Source organism: Olea europaea, unplaced genomic scaffold (genome assembly GCF_002742605.1).
Source record: "Olea europaea var. sylvestris unplaced genomic scaffold, O_europaea_v1 scaffold293, whole genome shotgun sequence".
Classification (NCBI taxonomy): domain Eukaryota; kingdom Viridiplantae; phylum Streptophyta; class Magnoliopsida; order Lamiales; family Oleaceae; genus Olea; species Olea europaea.
This window is the reverse complement of record NW_019247890.1, coordinates 379,249-398,246: the sequence shown is the minus strand read 5'-3', so window position 1 is coordinate 398,246 and position 18,998 is coordinate 379,249. Positions and strand designations below refer to the sequence as shown.

At 34.7% G+C, this 18,998-nt stretch overlaps 2 protein-coding genes and 1 long non-coding RNA gene across 3 annotated transcripts; 2 read left to right on the top strand and 1 right to left on the bottom strand.

Annotated features, from left to right (window-relative positions):
- The first annotated feature begins 9,599 nt into the window (after positions 1 to 9,599).
- LOC111384502 lies at positions 9,600 to 14,443 on the top strand. Its single transcript, XM_023008780.1, has 4 exons — positions 9,600 to 9,752; positions 9,840 to 9,994; positions 10,129 to 10,255; positions 14,134 to 14,443. The coding sequence occupies exons 1-4, from the start codon at positions 9,600 to 9,602 to the stop codon at positions 14,143 to 14,145; spliced, it is 447 nt and encodes a 148-aa protein (XP_022864548.1). The 3' UTR covers positions 14,146 to 14,443.
- Positions 12,234 to 14,066, top strand: LOC111384515. The gene is made up of 2 exons (XR_002700920.1): positions 12,234 to 12,753; positions 13,787 to 14,066. It is a non-coding gene; the product is annotated as an uncharacterized LOC111384515 (long non-coding RNA).
- Positions 14,401 to 17,636, bottom strand: LOC111384514 (probable leucine-rich repeat receptor-like protein kinase At5g49770). The gene is made up of 14 exons (XM_023008796.1): positions 17,508 to 17,636; positions 16,883 to 17,006; positions 16,627 to 16,698; positions 16,443 to 16,517; positions 16,131 to 16,202; positions 15,887 to 16,048; positions 15,737 to 15,811; positions 15,585 to 15,656; positions 15,419 to 15,490; positions 15,262 to 15,330; positions 15,108 to 15,182; positions 14,914 to 14,985; positions 14,705 to 14,839; positions 14,401 to 14,619 (listed from the first exon to the last, which is right to left on the bottom strand). The coding sequence occupies exons 1-14, from the start codon at positions 17,590 to 17,592 to the stop codon at positions 14,556 to 14,558; spliced, it is 1,224 nt and encodes a 407-aa protein (XP_022864564.1). The 5' UTR covers positions 17,593 to 17,636; the 3' UTR covers positions 14,401 to 14,555.
- Between the last annotated feature and the right edge of the window lie 1,362 nt (positions 17,637 to 18,998).

The window sequence follows — 18,998 nt, the reverse complement described above, 5'->3', positions numbered from 1 at the left end:
GAAATTTTTAGATATTTAGAGTTGTTGGCTGACCAATAATTGTACGAAAAAATCTTGATAAACTAATTATTAGAAGTTTATGTGTGCTTGGACAAGATTTTGGTATATTGCTATTTACAAGTTGCTTTTCTAAAGCTTTCAGTTTTTTTACTGAATGAGCAGTATTATGTCATTCTATAAGAGATTTTTTTTTCTTAAAGTAATGCTTTAATGTGCCTTTTGTGAGGTCCCTGCTTTGTTAGTATAGAAGTAGGCACCTTTATGTCGGGTTTCATGTCCCTGTTGTTGGTTTATATCTTAATTTCTTAGATATCCAGTTTAATATCCATGAAGAGTTTATACACATATGCATTGGGTGCACAATCCTAAAATTCTTCTTTCATTTATCAGTAGCATGCCTATGAATATACTTGAATGTTAGAGTCCAGCAATCACAATACAAAATCATTCTAAAAAGAAAAGTTCAAATTTGGACATTTTGGAGGATGTGTTCAACATCCTCTTTTTATCTCACATATAGCAAATGGGAGAACTATAACTCTCTCAAACCTTAGAATTTTGTGTATTTTGGTGCATAACCAATCATGTAGATTTTTTATTTTCTGGTATCCAAAGTTGCATCCATTTTGAGTACTGGGTTTTAACTATGCACTACCTAGATTTAAATTGAATGTAAAACACTAAGTAGGCATCTTTTCCCATTTAATCCAAGTTACTTCACAGCATATCATATCTTTGCTAGATCAAATTAAAAGCATAGCCAAGGTTGGTGGATTTTTATATTAGTTTTATTTCACGTAGATACTTTGAATGTAGTGTCTGTATTTCTGTTCATAAGATTGGATCAATAATGGCTTTTAGATTATTGCTACATTTAAAAAAAAAAGAAAGAAAGAAATTATATTTTTTGGGTTTTGCGAACTAAAACATTTTGAATGCCGAAATTTGTTTTCTCCTGATTTACGTTTTTCTCTTTTCTATATAATAAATGTTTCGTTAATACCTATTAAGCTCGAAGTGTTTCCCTAAACCTTGTCGTTTATGTAATTATGAAAATGTCATCTTGTTGTTTATCTATTTTTGAAAATGAATTGTACTAAGTATCACTTAACATTACCATAATTATTTCATATTTGTTCGTTAATTAATTAGCATCATTGTTTTATGATTTTTATTGTAGAAATGGAACAATCATTTGAGTATGTGATTCCTGTTGAAAATAGAACTAAAGGAAGACCTTCACAGAAGAGTTCCCTTAAAAAAACTTGACTATGTTTGGGAGATGTTAGATGATGCTCATCTAGATATGCTGAAAGAATCTTGTTTCGAACAACTATATCAAATGAAGTGTATACCTTTTCAGCCCAGCTAGTCCACCAACTTGTAATGCGAATGATTGTAATCAAAAAATAAAATGAGATCTGGTTTTCAATTGGTGGTAAGCCAACACAATTTTCATTATACAAGTTCTCATTAATAATGGGGTTGAGAGCTAGTAAGAAGCCTTCGTTGGAGCCCCATATTGCGACTAATGATAGATTGGTAAAGAAACATTTTGAAAAGTGTAAGAAAGGCATAACGGTGTACAATTTGAATGAAGCTATTGAAAGTCGCAAAAGTATGTATGGAAGACAAGTACAAGATTGGGCTTGTATATATTTTGGAACGACACTACTACCCAAAGAAAAGTACACATACATAAATTTAGAATACTTGTCAATGGTTGATGACTTAGAGGCTTCTAATAGTTATCCTTGGAGGAGAAAGACTTTTAACCACACAATAGATGTATTCACAAGAGACTAGAAATTCTTGGTGAAGTCATACTTGATAAATAATGAGAAATATCCATATTCAATTTATGGATTTTCACTCGCCTTGTAGGTAATGCTTTTAAAATTTAAATTTATTATTCATTTAATTTAGATTGTAATATTTTGAATCTTATGCAGATTCGGGCTTATGAAGCAATACCATCTATTGGACGGAGATATGCTGACAATTTAGAAGAGGCTGACCTCCCAAGAATATGTTGATGGAATTCTTTTGAAATGCCTAACTCAAAGGATATTTGTGCAAGTCTGGACGAAACAAATGTAAGTATATTTTAAATGTATATTAAAATATATAGTGTACTTTATAAAAAACTAAGTTGACCTCTCATTTTTTTATATAGATTGTTTTTCATTGTACACTGAAGCCTACGCAGAAAGAGGCTTCTAAAACATATTGGACGAAGATTCATCGATTCAAAGATGAAGTAAATGATCCAACAGTTGATATCTTTATAGATAATGTAAATGGAGCAGATTCGTCCATTTGTGTTGATTTTCCTTAGCGAACTTGTCAGTTTCCTAATGCCTCTACATCTCTTTGGGATCCATCTTCCTTTCATAGGCCACCTACTTCTACAGATACTCAAACATTTCGTCCGGGACCTTCTACATCATATCCATCTTTTTATCCATCTAGAGATGAGTTCGCTTAGGAATTGAGAATGCAATTAGTACAAATGGTAGAGACTTTAGGGATAAAAAGTGAAAGGTGGATAGATGAGATGTGTTCTTACATAGATCAAAGGTTTGATTGCGTTACATCTTTTTGTAGACAAATTGACGAGAAGGTATCATCTATTGTGTAGTGGATTAAGAATTCTAACCCGTCAACACCTCACATATACCACTCTCCTCTTCGTAGTGGATTTATGAATATTGGAGAGGCACGTGATGTAAATGATGATCCAATTGTACATGTAGAAGTGAAAAATGATGAGAATAAAGATGGCATAGTAGAGATTAGTAGCAGATATATTATTGGTAAATGAACCAATTCTTGTTTTAAAAAAAAAAACTATTTTAGGACATGGCAATGAACAAAAACAAGAAGTCGATGTGAATGAGTGTCCAAATCCTATTGAAGTGGAAAATGAGCAAAGACAAGCAATAGATTATGGAATGATGATCAAACTCACGTGGAAGAGATAGATGCCTATAAATGGATGGATTCTCAATCACGTAATGATATAGTGGAGTCAATCCCTACAGTGGTGGAAGATGAGTCTGATAATTGGAGTCAAAATGGACGCAGGATGAGAATTAAGAAAATGTCACTCATATTTCGATCTCCGAAACTAGTAAAACAGTGTTTAAAACATCATACACATCTTGTGCACGTTGAACGGCTGTACATACTATGTTTTGCATACCACACCTGTCACTTACATCTTTCTTTATTGTCAAGTGAGTATAGCTTAGTGTAGGTTCCAACCGAACTATAAAGACTCGCTATAGCTTGGACAAATGTGTCGATCGTAATGTCGAAATGTAATTAGAACCTTTGTCCTTCAACTTTCAAGTGGTTACAGGCTTTAATACACCGAAACGAACACGAAATGAGTAGAAATGTTACCCATATATTTAAAATAACTAGTTTTCGTTTTGGGTCAGGAGGTATTGATTTCACTCCAAAACTAGTAAAATAGTGTTAGAAACATACACATCTTGTACACGATGAACGACTACACGTGCTATGTTTTGCATAACATACTTGCCACTTACTTTTTTCTTCATTATCAAGTGAAGCGTAGCATAGTGTATGTTCCAACCAAACTATAGAAACTCACTATAGTTTGGACAAATGTGTCGATTGTAACATTGAAATGTAATTAGAACCATCGTCCTTCAACTTTCAAGTGGTTACAGGCTTGAATGCACAGAAATGAAACAAAATGAGGTTTAAAACAACCAGATGCCATTTTGGATCAGGAGGTATCGATTTCACTCCAAAACTAGTAAAATATTGTTTGAAACATCATACACGTCTTGGACACGTTGAACGACTACATGTGCTATGTTTTGCTACCACACTTGTCACTTACGTTTTTCTTTATTGTCGAATGAAGTGTAACGTAGTGTAGGTTCCAATAGAACTATAGAGACTTGCTATAATTTGGATAAATGTGTCGATCGTAACGTCAAAATATAATTAGAACTTTTGTCCTTCAACTTTGAAGTGGTTACGAGATTGAATGCACCATGCGTTTAAAATGACCAGGTGCCGTGTTGGTCTAAGAAAATGTACTATTGTCATTTTTATTAAAAAACTGACTAAAAATGCTATTAGAATTTATCAAAAAAAATCACAATGTAAATATTAAATTGAACAATTAACATTCATCCATCCATAACAAACGTGAATGAACAAAAATGAACACGAAATGAGTAGAAATAGCACCCATACATTTAAAACGACCAGATGCCGTTTTGGTTTGAACAAACAGTGATGCTATCATATTTATCAAAAATATGACTGAAATAACTATTTGACTTATTAGACAACCATCACAATGTATCAAAATTCATCATAATTTATCACAATTTCAATATTAAGTTAAACAAAAAAAGTTCTATTTATCTATCAACTACTGCAGAGCATTTTTGCACGTCAGACGATTATGGCCCCTCTGACCACACCTATTACATTTATGAGTCTTTTTCTCTCATGTTGATGGAATTCAACGGTTTTTTGGACATCCACTTTGTCGTCGATTAGAAAGGGATGGTAACACCTTTGTTTGATTGGAGATTTTCCAACCAGCCTCATGTGTCACTGGATATTTGCATTCAACATATGCTTGTTTTCAACTATACTAATATAATAAGGTGAGCACAAACTGTAACAGGATATTCCCTTAAATTTTGTATCTGCAAGTGCACGTTTGCAAAGAAGCTTTTCCAAATCAAATTCCCTACAAGTATAGGTTTTTGCCTCTAAATTAATAATATACATTTCATTTTTAACACCGACGTGTAACTTGTACTCATTTATTGGTACCACTATCGGTCCCTTTGCATCATCATACTTTTTGTACATTTTATCCTCAATAGTTGTGGTTAGAGTAGTTGCACATTTTTTAGCCTAAATGTGTCTCTCATAAAACTATTTTTGTAAAGTTTTTCTAATTTGCTCAACCATAACAAGTACTAGAAACTCGTAAGCATTCTTGAATGACGAGTTCAAAGATTTTGCATTGTTAGTCGTCATAATATTGTAACGGATTCCTTTAACATGTGCTCGAGACTAAAATTCATACCCAAACTTTCTTTTCTAGGTTTTTCCAACTGCCAAACTTTTTACGATATAGATTTGCCATTGATTTTTCAAAATTAATCAAACTATACTCCTTTGCAGTTGCCATAAACAATGGTAAAATATCGGTCATATGATAATTGGACTTTATGTTTAGTTCTAGATGTCACATATAACATCTATGATGTGCATAAGGATAAACAATCATTATACGTTACCAATGCTATCATTGCGATCAGAAATAAAAACAAACCTTTCCAACATACCTGTTACCTGAAACAACTTATTGAAGAACCAACTCCATGATGCATCGTTTTCATAATCAACAATACCAAATGCAAGAGGATATATCTAGAAATTTGCATCTTAACACATGGCAACAAGTAACATACCTCGAAATTTGGATTTGAGAAATGTTCCATCCACAGAAATGACTCATCTCATTGATGAGTGAAAAATAAAGCCATGAAAAACTATCTGAAACGGTTATCATTATCAACCTCAATGAACGTCACTGTACTGAGATTATTCTTCTTCAGAATATCGCAATATTTGGCTAATCTATCATAACTAAGATCAGGAGAACCTCTTAATAGCTCTACAGTACATTCTCTAGCCATCCATACCTTATAATAATTTATATCCATGCCAAACTCACGATGAATATCATTTTGAATGTTCGAAGGTCTGTATATAATGTTGGAATCCTCAAACTTTGACATGATGTGTTTTCTAATCATCTAACAACTAGCTTGTTTATGATCTTTGTGGCAAACATCCAATGAACAATTATGATAATGTGAATACTTTCGAATTTCAAATTCATCACTTTCCTTCAATTGTGTTGTTCGCAAACACCATTTGCAAATTTCCTCAACACAAAGTACTACATATGTACCCTTATTTGACTTAGTGACCTTAAATTCAAAAGAGTTTCTTATAGCAAGCATTTATAGTGATACTTGAAGATCCTTCTTCTTGTGAAGAATTTAGCTAACACGCACATCATCGGCGTTAAGAATCTTAGCTGATGTTCCACAAGGATTGAGACAAGTAACAACTTGTGAAATGCCAATAATCTCATCTACCAATGTAAAAAGGAGTATTATGAGTAACATTGTCTTTATTTATTACATGAGAATCATCTATGTGGTTGCCATGCACTACATAGATGATTTGATTAAAGTTCATACAATCGTTTTCGAAAATTTGATTAAATGGAGACAACGGTTGCATATAATTGTCATCGGACTTATCTTTTTGCATATTTAGTTCATCCATGTCTTCCGCATTATCCACAACTACGTTTGAATTGCATTCATGATTCTTCTAAACATTTATAATATCAAACTCCATGTCTTGTTGATCAATATAACCCTTTTACACAAGGTTACACAAATTGGAACTATGTCATGCAAAGAAAGAAACCAACTAACATTTATATCGCAAGCAATCTTCATTAGCGGAACTGATAATTTTGCCATGCCGGGAACGAGAAATTTTATCTCGATGTCATACATAACAGGATCAACATTAACTGCTTTTCGAAATTTGTCATACAACTTCATTTATGAGATAGTTTTTTATTCAGAAATATTTGTTTCGGTGTTTTCATCATTTCTTGTCTATTTCCAAATCCATCCACTTTGATCACTCTTTTCAAATTCAACAAAATAACAAATGACAATTATTGCACCGGAATCCATATATGCAATTCAACAAAATATATATATATATATATAGTATATTACTCCATTAATTGCTAAAACTGAATACTATAAATTAAGTTTCAATAACAAACAAAAGGCAACCTATATTGTTACATAACGGATTTAAGCAGAAAAACGGCATTCTATAGTTTAAAATGTGTATGTACCGTTTAAATTTGTTTAAAATAATAAAATACTATAATAGAATGAAGAAATGATTAGTTTGCTAACAAGTATATCAATACCACCACTATCGTATTAAAACAGTACCTAACTACGAGAAAAGGGCACCCAACTACCGAAAAACAGCACCATTCCGTTTTTATATTTCACAACAAATTTTGATTAACCAATAGGTTTTTTCATAGTATACAACTAGAAAATAACAAGATATCGTTAATTTTCAATTTATAAAGCATATCTTCAACTGTTTGAAATCGATTCTTGCCATTCACCTCTAAAATTTGCACTATTTGATTTGTTCTTGGTTCAAATAAAGAAACTTCAAAATATAATCATTAATTGTAAGTAAGAATAATGCATATAAAGAATAAGAAAGATGGATTTGAAGGTAGGTTTAATATGGTAAAAATGGGGTTTGAAACGTAGAAATGGAGGGGATTTAGGGATTTATATTTAGTGATTTGGTAAATATTGATATCCAAATTGAACATTTTAGTCATTTCAATTTAAGGGTATTTAAAACTATTAATATATGATCAAATAAACTATAGACTACTTGAACAAAAAGTACTGATATAGGTAATTTTACCAAAAATTATGGTTGACTAGGCTTTTGTTAAAAAAGAAAGTGATTTTCGTTTTTTAATTATTTATTTGTATTTTTTTTTTTTGAAAAATTGAGAATATAATTGTATTTTTTTTTAGTTAAATTGGAGGTATATTTGTCATATTACAGCTTTTAATTGAACAAATTGATGAGAATAATGATTTTCACAATAAAATATAAAAATAAGAGTGAAAATGTTAAAAATGAAAGATATGGACGTTTTTGCACAATAATAATGAAAATGTATGGATGTTTTGTGATAATTATCATTTTAATAATTAATTTGGACTCAAAAAGTTTGGAAGTATAATTTCAATTTATTCTTTAATATTTTTTTCTTTTTTATTGTTTTATTTAAATGGGGATGTAAATTTGTTATTTTACACGAAAAAATTGATGAAAATAATAATTTTCTCAATAAAATGTGAATATAAGGGTGAAAATGTCAAAAAAATGAAAGGTAGAAATATTTCATACAATAACATTGAGATATAAGAACTCGTGCTAATTACCTTTGTAGGTATATATAATTAAGAACCGGAGTCTCTACTCGATTTATCGGTTTATTTTGAAATCGAAAAAATCCCCCATAAAATAAGTGGTTGTTTGGTATAAATTTTAAGTTAATTAAAATTAATTTTTTGACTGTTATTTCACTATTTAATCGTCATTTTGAATTCTTTTTTTACAGGTAAGATCCATTTTATCTACAACAGTGAAAAAATCAATTATCAAAATTTCTACTAAACAAGCACTAACTTATGGGTCGGTGAGTGCGGCGTATCTATTTAAACTCCCGTTTGAGTCCCATTATTTGTAGATTATAATAAGATGAATAGTATTTTTTTGAAAAATGAGTGGTTGAAAAATTTTTGATTTATGTATAATATTATTTTATTAAAAATTGTGTGGTTAAATGTAAAGGGGGAGAAAAATTTAATTAAATGTAACGTGAAATAAAGGGGTGGGGGCTAAGTCTCAAAATAAGAACCCTAAATTGTTCAATTCGTAGGCATCTTCATTCCCGCGCAGCTGCAGTTCGCAATTCTCGCCGCTTAATTATAAGCAATTTTTCTTTGTTATGAAAAACGTTAACAATTCTGAGGCTTAATCGGCATTGTTATATTTTACAAGCAAAACCCTGGTTTAGGGTTTATTAATTTGCTCAGAAAGTTAAACAAGCTATGGATACGGAGGCAAATACTTGTCTGCCCCAGAGCGATAGAATAAAAAAGTAATTTTTATGTAAATTTACTTTAAGTATTTGCTCGATTTTTTTGTACCTTCTTTTTAACATGAATTATATATTTCGTTCAGAGAATCTCTACAATTGGTTGCTGTTTTAAAAGAAATGAAGGATGGTTTGGATACTGTGAGGACTAAAATTCAGGCTTTGACTACTAAGGTACAATTGATTCTCCTGTATAACCTGTTATTAGCCAATAAAACTTCTGTATCTTTATGATTAGGTTAGTGTTTGATATAGCGATTGAAAGTACAGTCACAATTAATGTTAGATATAATATCAAACTGTGTTTTTGCTGACATTGTTTATCTTGCTGGACGTTAAATTACTGAAAGCTTGGGGCTTTGATATCCGTTGAAATTAGTTCGAATGAAACTCACAACAGTAAATAAACATTCTAGAGACGCAACTCATAAATTGGCACCCCTCAGTTTCACATTGACTAATGGAAGGGCAGTCACCTTTTGCTACATTTTTTTTATTTTTCTGGTTTCTTTTATTTCAAGGGCAAGGAGAGTGGTGAAATAAAGCAAATCCTGCTTATTGTTGAACTTCTCGTGATTGGAACTGTCTTGTAAAGAATAGTGGACTTACTACAAAGAATTTGTTTTATTATAAAATGAATTGACTGTGTAATGTATTATTTGAAGTCTTATATCCAATGGATATTAAAAGTTTACTCCTTAATTATCTAGTTATATCATCTATGACTGCCATTGCTTTGTGTTAATTTGTTTTTATCATTTTATAAGCTTGTTAGGCTGAAATGGTGAAACCTTGTTTGTTCTTGTTGAATTNAGATAAGATATCAAGACAGGAGAGAAATGCTTTGAGAAAAGAGAGAGAGAGTCTGCGACAAGCAAAACAGAGTGCTTATGTACGAGAATTGATGAATGATCTGGAAGGAAGACCTGAAGAGGTGGGTGGATATACCTATTTTTGGGATATGTAGATTTTAAATGATACTCTCTTTTGCTGATTTATGAGTTAACACGGAAAAATACAGATCACAGAAACTGTAGGACCCGAAAGTAGGGAATTGACGAAGTATATAGCAAAGATGGAAGAACGTGCACAACAAGAGGAGGAACATTTCACACGTGCTCCACTGACGAAATCAGAGAAAAAGACAATGAAACATTTGAAGAAGTCTAGAAATGGGTAAGCTCAATGGAAGCCAGTTAATTCTGTCTTTCCATGAAGAAATATCTTGAAAGATTTACGTTGCAATACAATATGTTTATGTCTATTTATGCTACCTGATAGCTGATTTATGGCCTCTCTTTGCATGACAGGTTACTTGGTCTGACAGAAAGTTTCTATGATGAAATTAAAAGTTTACCTTTGGGGGACAGCTTAACCGAGCAAACAACTGCCTTTGACATTGGTAGCCATGGAGATAGAAAATTTAAGAGGCGCAAGGTATGTGCTTAATTTATATATCTTGCTGAAAACTATATATTTTTTAATCATCTAGTTATGCATTGAAAAGTTTTTCATGCCTGTGCTATTATCTGCCACTGTAGCTTACTTTCAGGCATACTAAAGTTAACAAGCATCTGCTTACTGATAAGAAAATAGAAAACTGAAAGGAATTACGGTGGATTGTGAGCTTTTGAGAGTCTCACTCTCTCCCAATCGAGACCCTAATTTCTACCCAAGTGAAATAAACGGCCTACCTCTCTCTGTGCAATTTATTCTACTAAATCCCCATAATACCCTAAATACAAACTTATATACTGTTGTAAGATGACTCTTTATTATGTGCACTGTGCTACATATATTGGGGCCTATCAATTCCCGGCCTCGAAATTCACCCTGTCCTCAAGGTGAACATCGGGGAGATGGGGGATCAGGTGGTTTGAGGAGGGCGTATCATCATTTCTGTAAATGGTGGAAGGGCCTTTTTTCCAGACAGGGCCTCAAAGAACAAAAGTCTGATTAAGCAAGCTGGTTCGGCCCTCAACTTTCTGGTTCCTTTCTACCGTGAAATTTTTGGTGCATCGGCCTTCCACGAGGGCAACCACAAAATTAATGGACAGCTCCCATTGATTTATCTGGCCTCTAGTCTTCATTGGGTCTGGAATAGGTAGCCCAACCACCGAAGTTATATATAACTTCATCAGATGCCCATTAGTATTATGTTCATCATCTGCAACCTGTCCCTTGCCGCTGTCGAGCTCCCTTAAATTGGATACAACTCTGAATGCATGCCCAAGTAATTCCATGTTTGTACAATGATGCCTAATAAAATATTTCTCATCACGCTGGAAGCACACGCCTTTATTGTTATTGGACTGCAATTCGGAATCTATAATTTCTTGAAGGAGGTTAGAAATTTTAGATTAGGAAGAGTGGCATAGTGGAAGAAGGTTTAAGAAGTGAAGGGAGGATGGGTAAAGGGCTCGGGTTGAACCTGCATTTGTATTCTTAAAACGAACTGTGCCTAATCTCACTTGGGGAAAGGTTTCAAAAATAAGTACAAAAGTTTCAAGATACACTTTAAAAAATAAGAAACTTGTGAAAAAGTTTCAAAAATGGACAACCAGATAACAATTTTGTGACTTATTAATTAATAAAACAGGTCAAGGTCACAATAATGCACTATTTATGGAGGCATTCATGTACTAGTTATAAATCACACAAGGTCACGATCACAAAGACAAATTGTAGGCCACAATTACAAATTTAGTTGCAAATTTCAATTTTTAGGTATCGTATCATTGTTGGTCTGAAATTATCCATTTTATTGATCACAATTACCCAAATAATTGGTCACATCGTTCTTCATTCCAAATGTTGTTGCCACCTTACAACCACCCTCTCTACCGCCACGCATAACTGTACCCAAAAACCACCACCATGTTGCAAATGTGTATATTGTATCACCACCACGCAAATCTTTACATCCTCCGCACCATCATCATGCTGATTTGTACAGTGCAACCCATCTCACAACCACCAGCGCATCACCCACGCACCGCCCACTGCCCCATCACACCACCATCAATTGCTATTTTAACAATAGATTTAAAGGGGACAAATTTTGGAGTATGAAGGTGGGGTCTAGCAATGTTGAGTAGCCAGAAGAGGTGGTTGAGGGAGGAGGTGAGGGCTAAAGACGCTTTTGGTAAGACGATCACAGTCTGCCGCTGTAGTAGAGCTCAGTTCTCTGGTCAAGGGCAAGGTGGAAGTGATGGCAGCAACGAGCGGCGATGGAGATGATTAGCGGTGCCGGGATTGCTGTAAAAAGAGAGTAGAGAGAGATGATGATTGGGAGAAGAGCTGCTATTGTAGAGAGTAGAGATTGTGATAATAGAGAGAGTACAGAGTTTGATAATAGAGAGAGAGTAGAGAGATAAATGATATATAAATTTTTTAATTTATACCTGGTCATTGGAAGAAAAATAGAAACACCTGATTTTTGAAGTATTTAAAATGTAAGGTTTGTTTAATTTTCGGATAATAAAGTTTGGTTCCTATCCATTGGGCCTAATCTAGTTACAACTCAATCCAATGGGTCTAGTAAACTTGCCTCAGCCCCAATTTCCTGGTTAGTCCCACTAACGAAATGTCATTCCAATGTAAAATTTGGAACCTTCCCCAATGGCGATTTTAGGATCCCAATTTGACGCTTATCTTCCTTCATCGTCACCCTGAGATCCTGCTTTGAGGCTCAAGATTTATCACCGAGTGTATTCACTAATTTTCAATTTGGAATGTTCTGTAGAGAAGCAAAAACCTCAAACAGATGGCCATCCCGCTTGATTCCTTCCTGCTTCAACACCCATTCATTTTGCTGTTGGTGATCTCTTGCAAAGGGTTGAATCGAGTCAACATCAAATCCTTCAATTCTCCCCAAGTTTATAGGGGTTGGCAATGATCTACCCATTGCAACTAAGCCATGCTTCTCCATCAAGGTACATGATAGCCGCTTCCACTTTTTCCATCTCCAACTACCGATTCATTGAAATCCTCTCCCATTAGACAACCAGCAACTTGGATTTTTCGAGTAGGATATCAATATTTTGAATCGGCCTTGCGAATCTAATACGAAATCATCATCTTTGCTGAATTTTTGCATCACGCTATCAAATTTCTTCCTTAGTTACCCCCATCTTCTCCAAATATTTGCAGAAATATGTTTCTATTTGCCCTAGAATCGATGTTTTGATACCAAATGATAAGAAAATGGAAAAACTGAAATGAACTACAATGGATTGTGAGCATTGGAGAGGCTCTCCCAATTGAGACCCTAATTTCTGCCCAAGTGAAATGAACACCTTACCACTCAATTTATAACCTGTACACTTTGTTCTACTAAATCCCCATAATACCCCAAATACAAATTAATATAATGATGTAAAATAACTCTTTAGTCTCTATAATGTGTGCTGTGCTGCATATATTGGGGCCTATCTCAAGTGAATTTCTTGAACGTCGACAACAGTATATAGGGACAAATAAACAAATTGTATGAAGGGATGTTGTAAGTAACAACATCACTGTGATAATTTGATTTCTGGCATGATTGTCAACACATCTAATCCACACCAAAGTTTACCGTGCATTTGACACAACTTATTTGAAAATCATTTCTCCTCAAACCCACTTTCAACTACACATTCTTCCAATAAAATTACTTTGCATGTGAACCCTGTACCTTTTCCTACGTATTAACTGCATATCCTCCAAATTAATCATTTTTCACTGTGAATAATCTCTCCCAAGCAATACTTAATCTTCTAGTTATAGTATAAGCAGCTGTCTGAAAATGGCAACCCAGAACCCTAGAATTTATGAATCTCTCTTGCATTGAGTCATTGTCTGCTCCTGTGAGATAACTTGGTGTAGGGCCTCCTTCGTACTCTCTTGAATGACGAGCAATATTCCTACTTATGTATTTGATAGCTAAGTTTGACTTAATAATAACATATTTGATTGTCTATTTAGGTTCTTGAGAATTAGCTGCAGAGATTTCCATGATTGATCTAAGCTTTCCATGTCATATGGATCTAAAAGTAGGGGTGTTTGTTCATGTAAAGAGAGGTTTCCTGTGTCGGTATGCATGCTGGATAAAGATTTTTGGGGTTGAAAAGTTGAAGTTAATTTGTTAATTGTTGAAGATGTAATTTCCTGTGTCAAACCCTCAACACGAAGAGTGATTAGCTGTCTTTATCTGTGCGGCAATGACTACCATTAAGAAATAAAGCTCGTTTTCTTTCTTTCTTTATATCTGCAATTTATTGATCCATGTGTATGTGTCTGGAAGAAAATACTGAATTTATATATCTTTGCAGAGGAAACATTGAGTGACAGCAACCTAATCCAAGTGAATTTAGAAACCAAATGACACTTGATTACCATGTCTTCTCGAGCAAAGTTGTTAAAGTTCATTTGGATCACTCAGAATACAGCTTCACTGGAGAAACAGAACCATCTTTTATGGCACTTGAATGAAGGCTTGTATACAGAAGGTATCATCATATTACCGTCTTTTGAAAGTAGTTTCATGTCGAGAAAATTAACTGATTGTAGAGAGTTATTCTCTAAAGAAACGTGCCATATAAGGAATGCCCCATTGAGTACAAAATTTATTTCGTTTGGTCACATTGTTTTTAATTTTTCCAATAAATATTTAAGAATTACAATTTCAAACAAAATTCGGCCATCAACACCAACCAACGCAATAGCCAATTTTCCAGAATCAATCCAATGCCAATTATCGAGGCTGACAGTAAACTGTATTTTTCGGAGCAGCATCACATGCAGGGTTTCCTGTTAACCTGAAACCGCGAAAAAATGTCGGATGATTAGGGCAAAGCAAACATTGTTATCCTTCCCTGTTACATAAATCATGAAATGTCTTACAGTAATGTAGTATTGTTTTCAGAACTAAGCGTTACTGATTGTATATCGTTGTCCTGCAAATCAGTCAGTTGAAGTTGCAGGCTAATGTTACGGCTCATATCTAATTGGCCACTAAAGGCATTATTCCTCAATTTCCTGTCAGCATTTTGCAAGATTGCGTTAATATACACATCCAAAGATCTTTGGGTTAACATTATTGTTCGACTTACACTTGCTGAATCTGAGGTAAGCTGAAAAGTTGAGGGGGCAGCAATCCCTGCAGTGCTCCGTATTCTATTATCCTGGAAATTGTATCAGATTTTGAACATGAGATTGTTTCTGTTTCTTGATTTCTAAGGTAAGGTGAGTCCTTGGTTTGAATATTGTTTTACAATTTTTCTTCAATAAGTTACTCCATACTTACAGTGTAGTTAGGGAGTCTAAAGTTGAGATCCACCCGGGAGCTTCTGTTTTTTGAAAAGAGTTGTTGCTCAAGTCCCTGATGAAAGAGAGAGATAATGCATATTCAGGAACATGAAATGCTTATGTTTTGGACTAGTGGAAAGGGTTCTTCTTACACATAGCTGAGGGAGTTCATTCCTGTTAAATTTGGTAATTTACCAGTCAACATATTGTGAGCCAAATTCCTACATGATACAAACGAAATGTTAGTGAATCATCATTAGTCTCTCCAGTAAGAAGTTGAGTTTTCACTGGGCTAAAGGATGTACACACAATTCATGGACATTTGTGAGGTCGTTGAGGTTTGATGGGACACTTCCAGTCATGGCGTTTTGATTAAGTCGGCTGGACGCGAAAACCGGGGTAGTCAACACAACGTTCAAAATAGATTCATCGAAAAAGAGGAAAGTAATAAAAGTTCTACAAGGAGTTTACTCACAGAACTTCAAGTGTCTGAACCAGTCCTAATGTATAAGGAATGCTCCCTTCCAATAGATTCTGGTCGAACAGTCTGCCATTTTTACACCAGAAAGAATGATAAAATGATGTTTTCAAGATTAGAACAAGCGACTGGCACTAGCCTTGGCTTACACGTCTATTAGCGACATATCTGAGCCAAAAAGTTTTGCTGGAATTTCTCCTGAAAGCTGGTTTTTGTTGAAATGGCTGCAAAGACATTGATAAATGAATTGAACCATTTAAAGGAGAAACAAAACGGTTTACAAATAAAGTTACACTCACAAGTGTTTGGCCTTTTTAAGGCCGTCAAGCCCTGGATCTATCCCTGTGGACACAGGGAGAGTTCCTGTCAAATGGTTTTCTGCGAGGTCGAGCCAATAGATGTTGGAAAGTTTACCAAGTGAAGATGGTATCTCACCGGTAAAGTTATTGGAGTTAAGTGCTCTGCAAAGGAAAGTCGTCGTAGGATAAGATAATGGAAAATAGTGACTCCATAAGATTTCATCATGAAAATGACCATTCTTACAGATAAGTAAGCTCGGTGAGGTTTCCCAATTCACTTGGTATAATTCCAGTAAAGCTACACCCTGCTAAATTTCTACAAAAAGATTCATTTATATTGATGTGAGGAGGAAGAATTCTAGTTTTGGGAAAAAATAATGTTTTGAATTATATTTTTCAGAAGAATGTATGGTTAAAAAGTAGGAAAAATTTTGGGTTTATATGCAAAATATTTTATTGTTTGAATGTGCAGTTGAAAATGAATATATTGAAAAAAGAGATTTTAAATAATGGTTGTCAAACGGCGGCCTAGTAATAACGAGTCACGAGATCTTACATTGCGCTCAATTTTCGCAAATCTCCTAGCCGAGGAGAAAGTGGACCAGTGAGGCCACGGTTGAATGACAAGTCCCTGAAAAACGGCAGCTCAAGATCTTAAGACTCAATATCAAAACCTATTGATATGCCAAGCCTATCGAAGAATCTCTAGTGTTCCAGTATGTGACTGAAAGGTTACTCACAAGGTATTTAGTTCGGTGAGCCCTGCGATGTCACCAATCAATATTCCTGTTAGTCCCATTCCGGGTAATTCTCTGTAAAATCGAGATATGTTATAAGCATCAGGAAAACTTTTCCCCCGACCCCAGGTGAGTGCCCTACAAGTTTTGAATTCGCCGTTGGGGAATTCACATGAAAGGGAACGAGGAATTCTCAACGAAAAAAGTGCTCTCTGAATCGCACGTGAAAATCGTTTTCCATCAAGACTAGAATACTCACAATTCAATGACGCTTGCGTTCTTGTCGCAGGTAATTCCGTCCCAAGCTCCACATGGATCATTGGAATTATTCCAACTCGGGGGTGTGTTTCCCCATTGATCTTTTAATGATTGAAGTACAGCAGCTGTATCCAGTTTCATTTTCATTAATACGAACGCGTTATGTGCATCGAAAAGTATCATACAGAAACTCATTCAATCAAAATCCCTCTAATCATGTGCACAATATAGACTGATATGATCAAATAATTATCAACAGTTCCTATCAATTTTACCCTCACCCTAAAGTTTCTGAGCATGTTTGGCTGGAATTCGATGCTTATCTTTTAGCCATAGGATGGGTATTTATTTTTAAGATAAGTCCAGCCAAACATGCTCTCTATATAGTGGACTCAAGCTATAGTGATAACCCATTTACACACTATTGATTTCATGCTAAAAAGGTGGCATCTTTGGGAATTGAATCATGTCCTCCCATATAGGAGTCTTAAAGGTCAATCCCACTCGACATCTCAATTCTCAACATGCCCAACTCGCAGTAGAAACATAAACTGAACCACTTGGTGCCCACCAACTCTCATAAGATTAAAAAATACACACACTTAGAAATGTTAGCAAAAGTTTACCGTCTTCTGGGTTAGTCGCAGATGAGATTGCGTTAATCCAAGTGAAGAGGAAGAGAGAGCACAAAAGAAGCCGGAATGCTACCATGGCTGCACTAAGAATTCAAAACCCACGTTGTGAAATGAATTGTTTAGCAGTCTGCAGCTATGAAAGTAATAAAAGTTCTACAAGGAGTTTACTCACAGAACTTCAAGTGTCTGAACCAGTCCTAATGTATAAGGAATGCTCCCTTCCAATAGATTCTGGTCGAACAGTCTGCCATTTTTACACCAGAAAGAATGATAAAATGATGTTTTCAAGATTAGAACAAGCGACTGGCACTAGCCTTGGCTTACACGTCTATTAGCGACATATCTGAGCCAAAAAGTTTTGCTGGAATTTCTCCTGAAAGCTGGTTTTTGTTGAAATGGCTGCAAAGACATTGATAAATGAATTGAACCATTTAAAGGAGAAACAAAACGGTTTACAAATAAAGTTACACTCACAAGTGTTTGGCCTTTTTAAGGCCGTCAAGCCCTGGATCTATCCCTGTGGACACAGGGAGAGTTCCTGTCAAATGGTTTTCTGCGAGGTCGAGCCAATAGATGTTGGAAAGTTTACCAAGTGAAGATGGTATCTCACCGGTAAAGTTATTGGAGTTAAGTGCTCTGCAAAGGAAAGTCGTCGTAGGATAAGATAATGGAAAATAGTGACTCCATAAGATTTCATCATGAAAATGACCATTCTTACAGATAAGTAAGCTCGGTGAGGTTTCCCAATTCACTTGGTATAATTCCAGTAAAGCTACACCCTGCTAAATTTCTACAAAAAGATTCATTTATATTGATGTGAGGAGGAAGAATTCTAGTTTTGGGAAAAAATAATGTTTTGAATTATATTTTTCAGAAGAATGTATGGTTAAAAAGTAGGAAAAATTTTGGGTTTATATGCAAAATATTTTATTGTTTGAATGTGCAGTTGAAAATGAATATATTGAAAAAAGAGATTTTAAATAATGGTTGTCAAACGGCGGCCTAGTAATAACGAGTCACGAGATCTTACATTGCGCTCAATTTTCGCAAATCTCCTAGCCGAGGAGAAAGTGGACCAGTGAGGCCACGGTTGAATGACAAGTCCCTGAAAAACGGTAGCTCAAGGTCTTAGGCTACTTGTAAACATTTAGACTCAATATCAAAACCTATTAATATGCCAAGCCTATCGAAGAATCTCTAGTATTCCAGTATGTGACTGAAAGGTTACTCACAAGGTATTTAGTTCGGTGAGCCCTGCGATGTCACCAATCAATATTCCTGTTAGTCCCATTCCGGGTAATTCTCTGTAAAATCGAGATATGTTATAAGCATCAGGAAAACTTTTCCCCCGACCCCAGGTGAGTGCCCTACAAGTTTTGAATTCGCCGTTGGGGAATTCACATGAAAGGGAACGAGGAATTCTCAACGAAAAAAGTGCTCTCTGAATCGCACGTGAAAATCGTTTTCCATCAAGACTAGAAT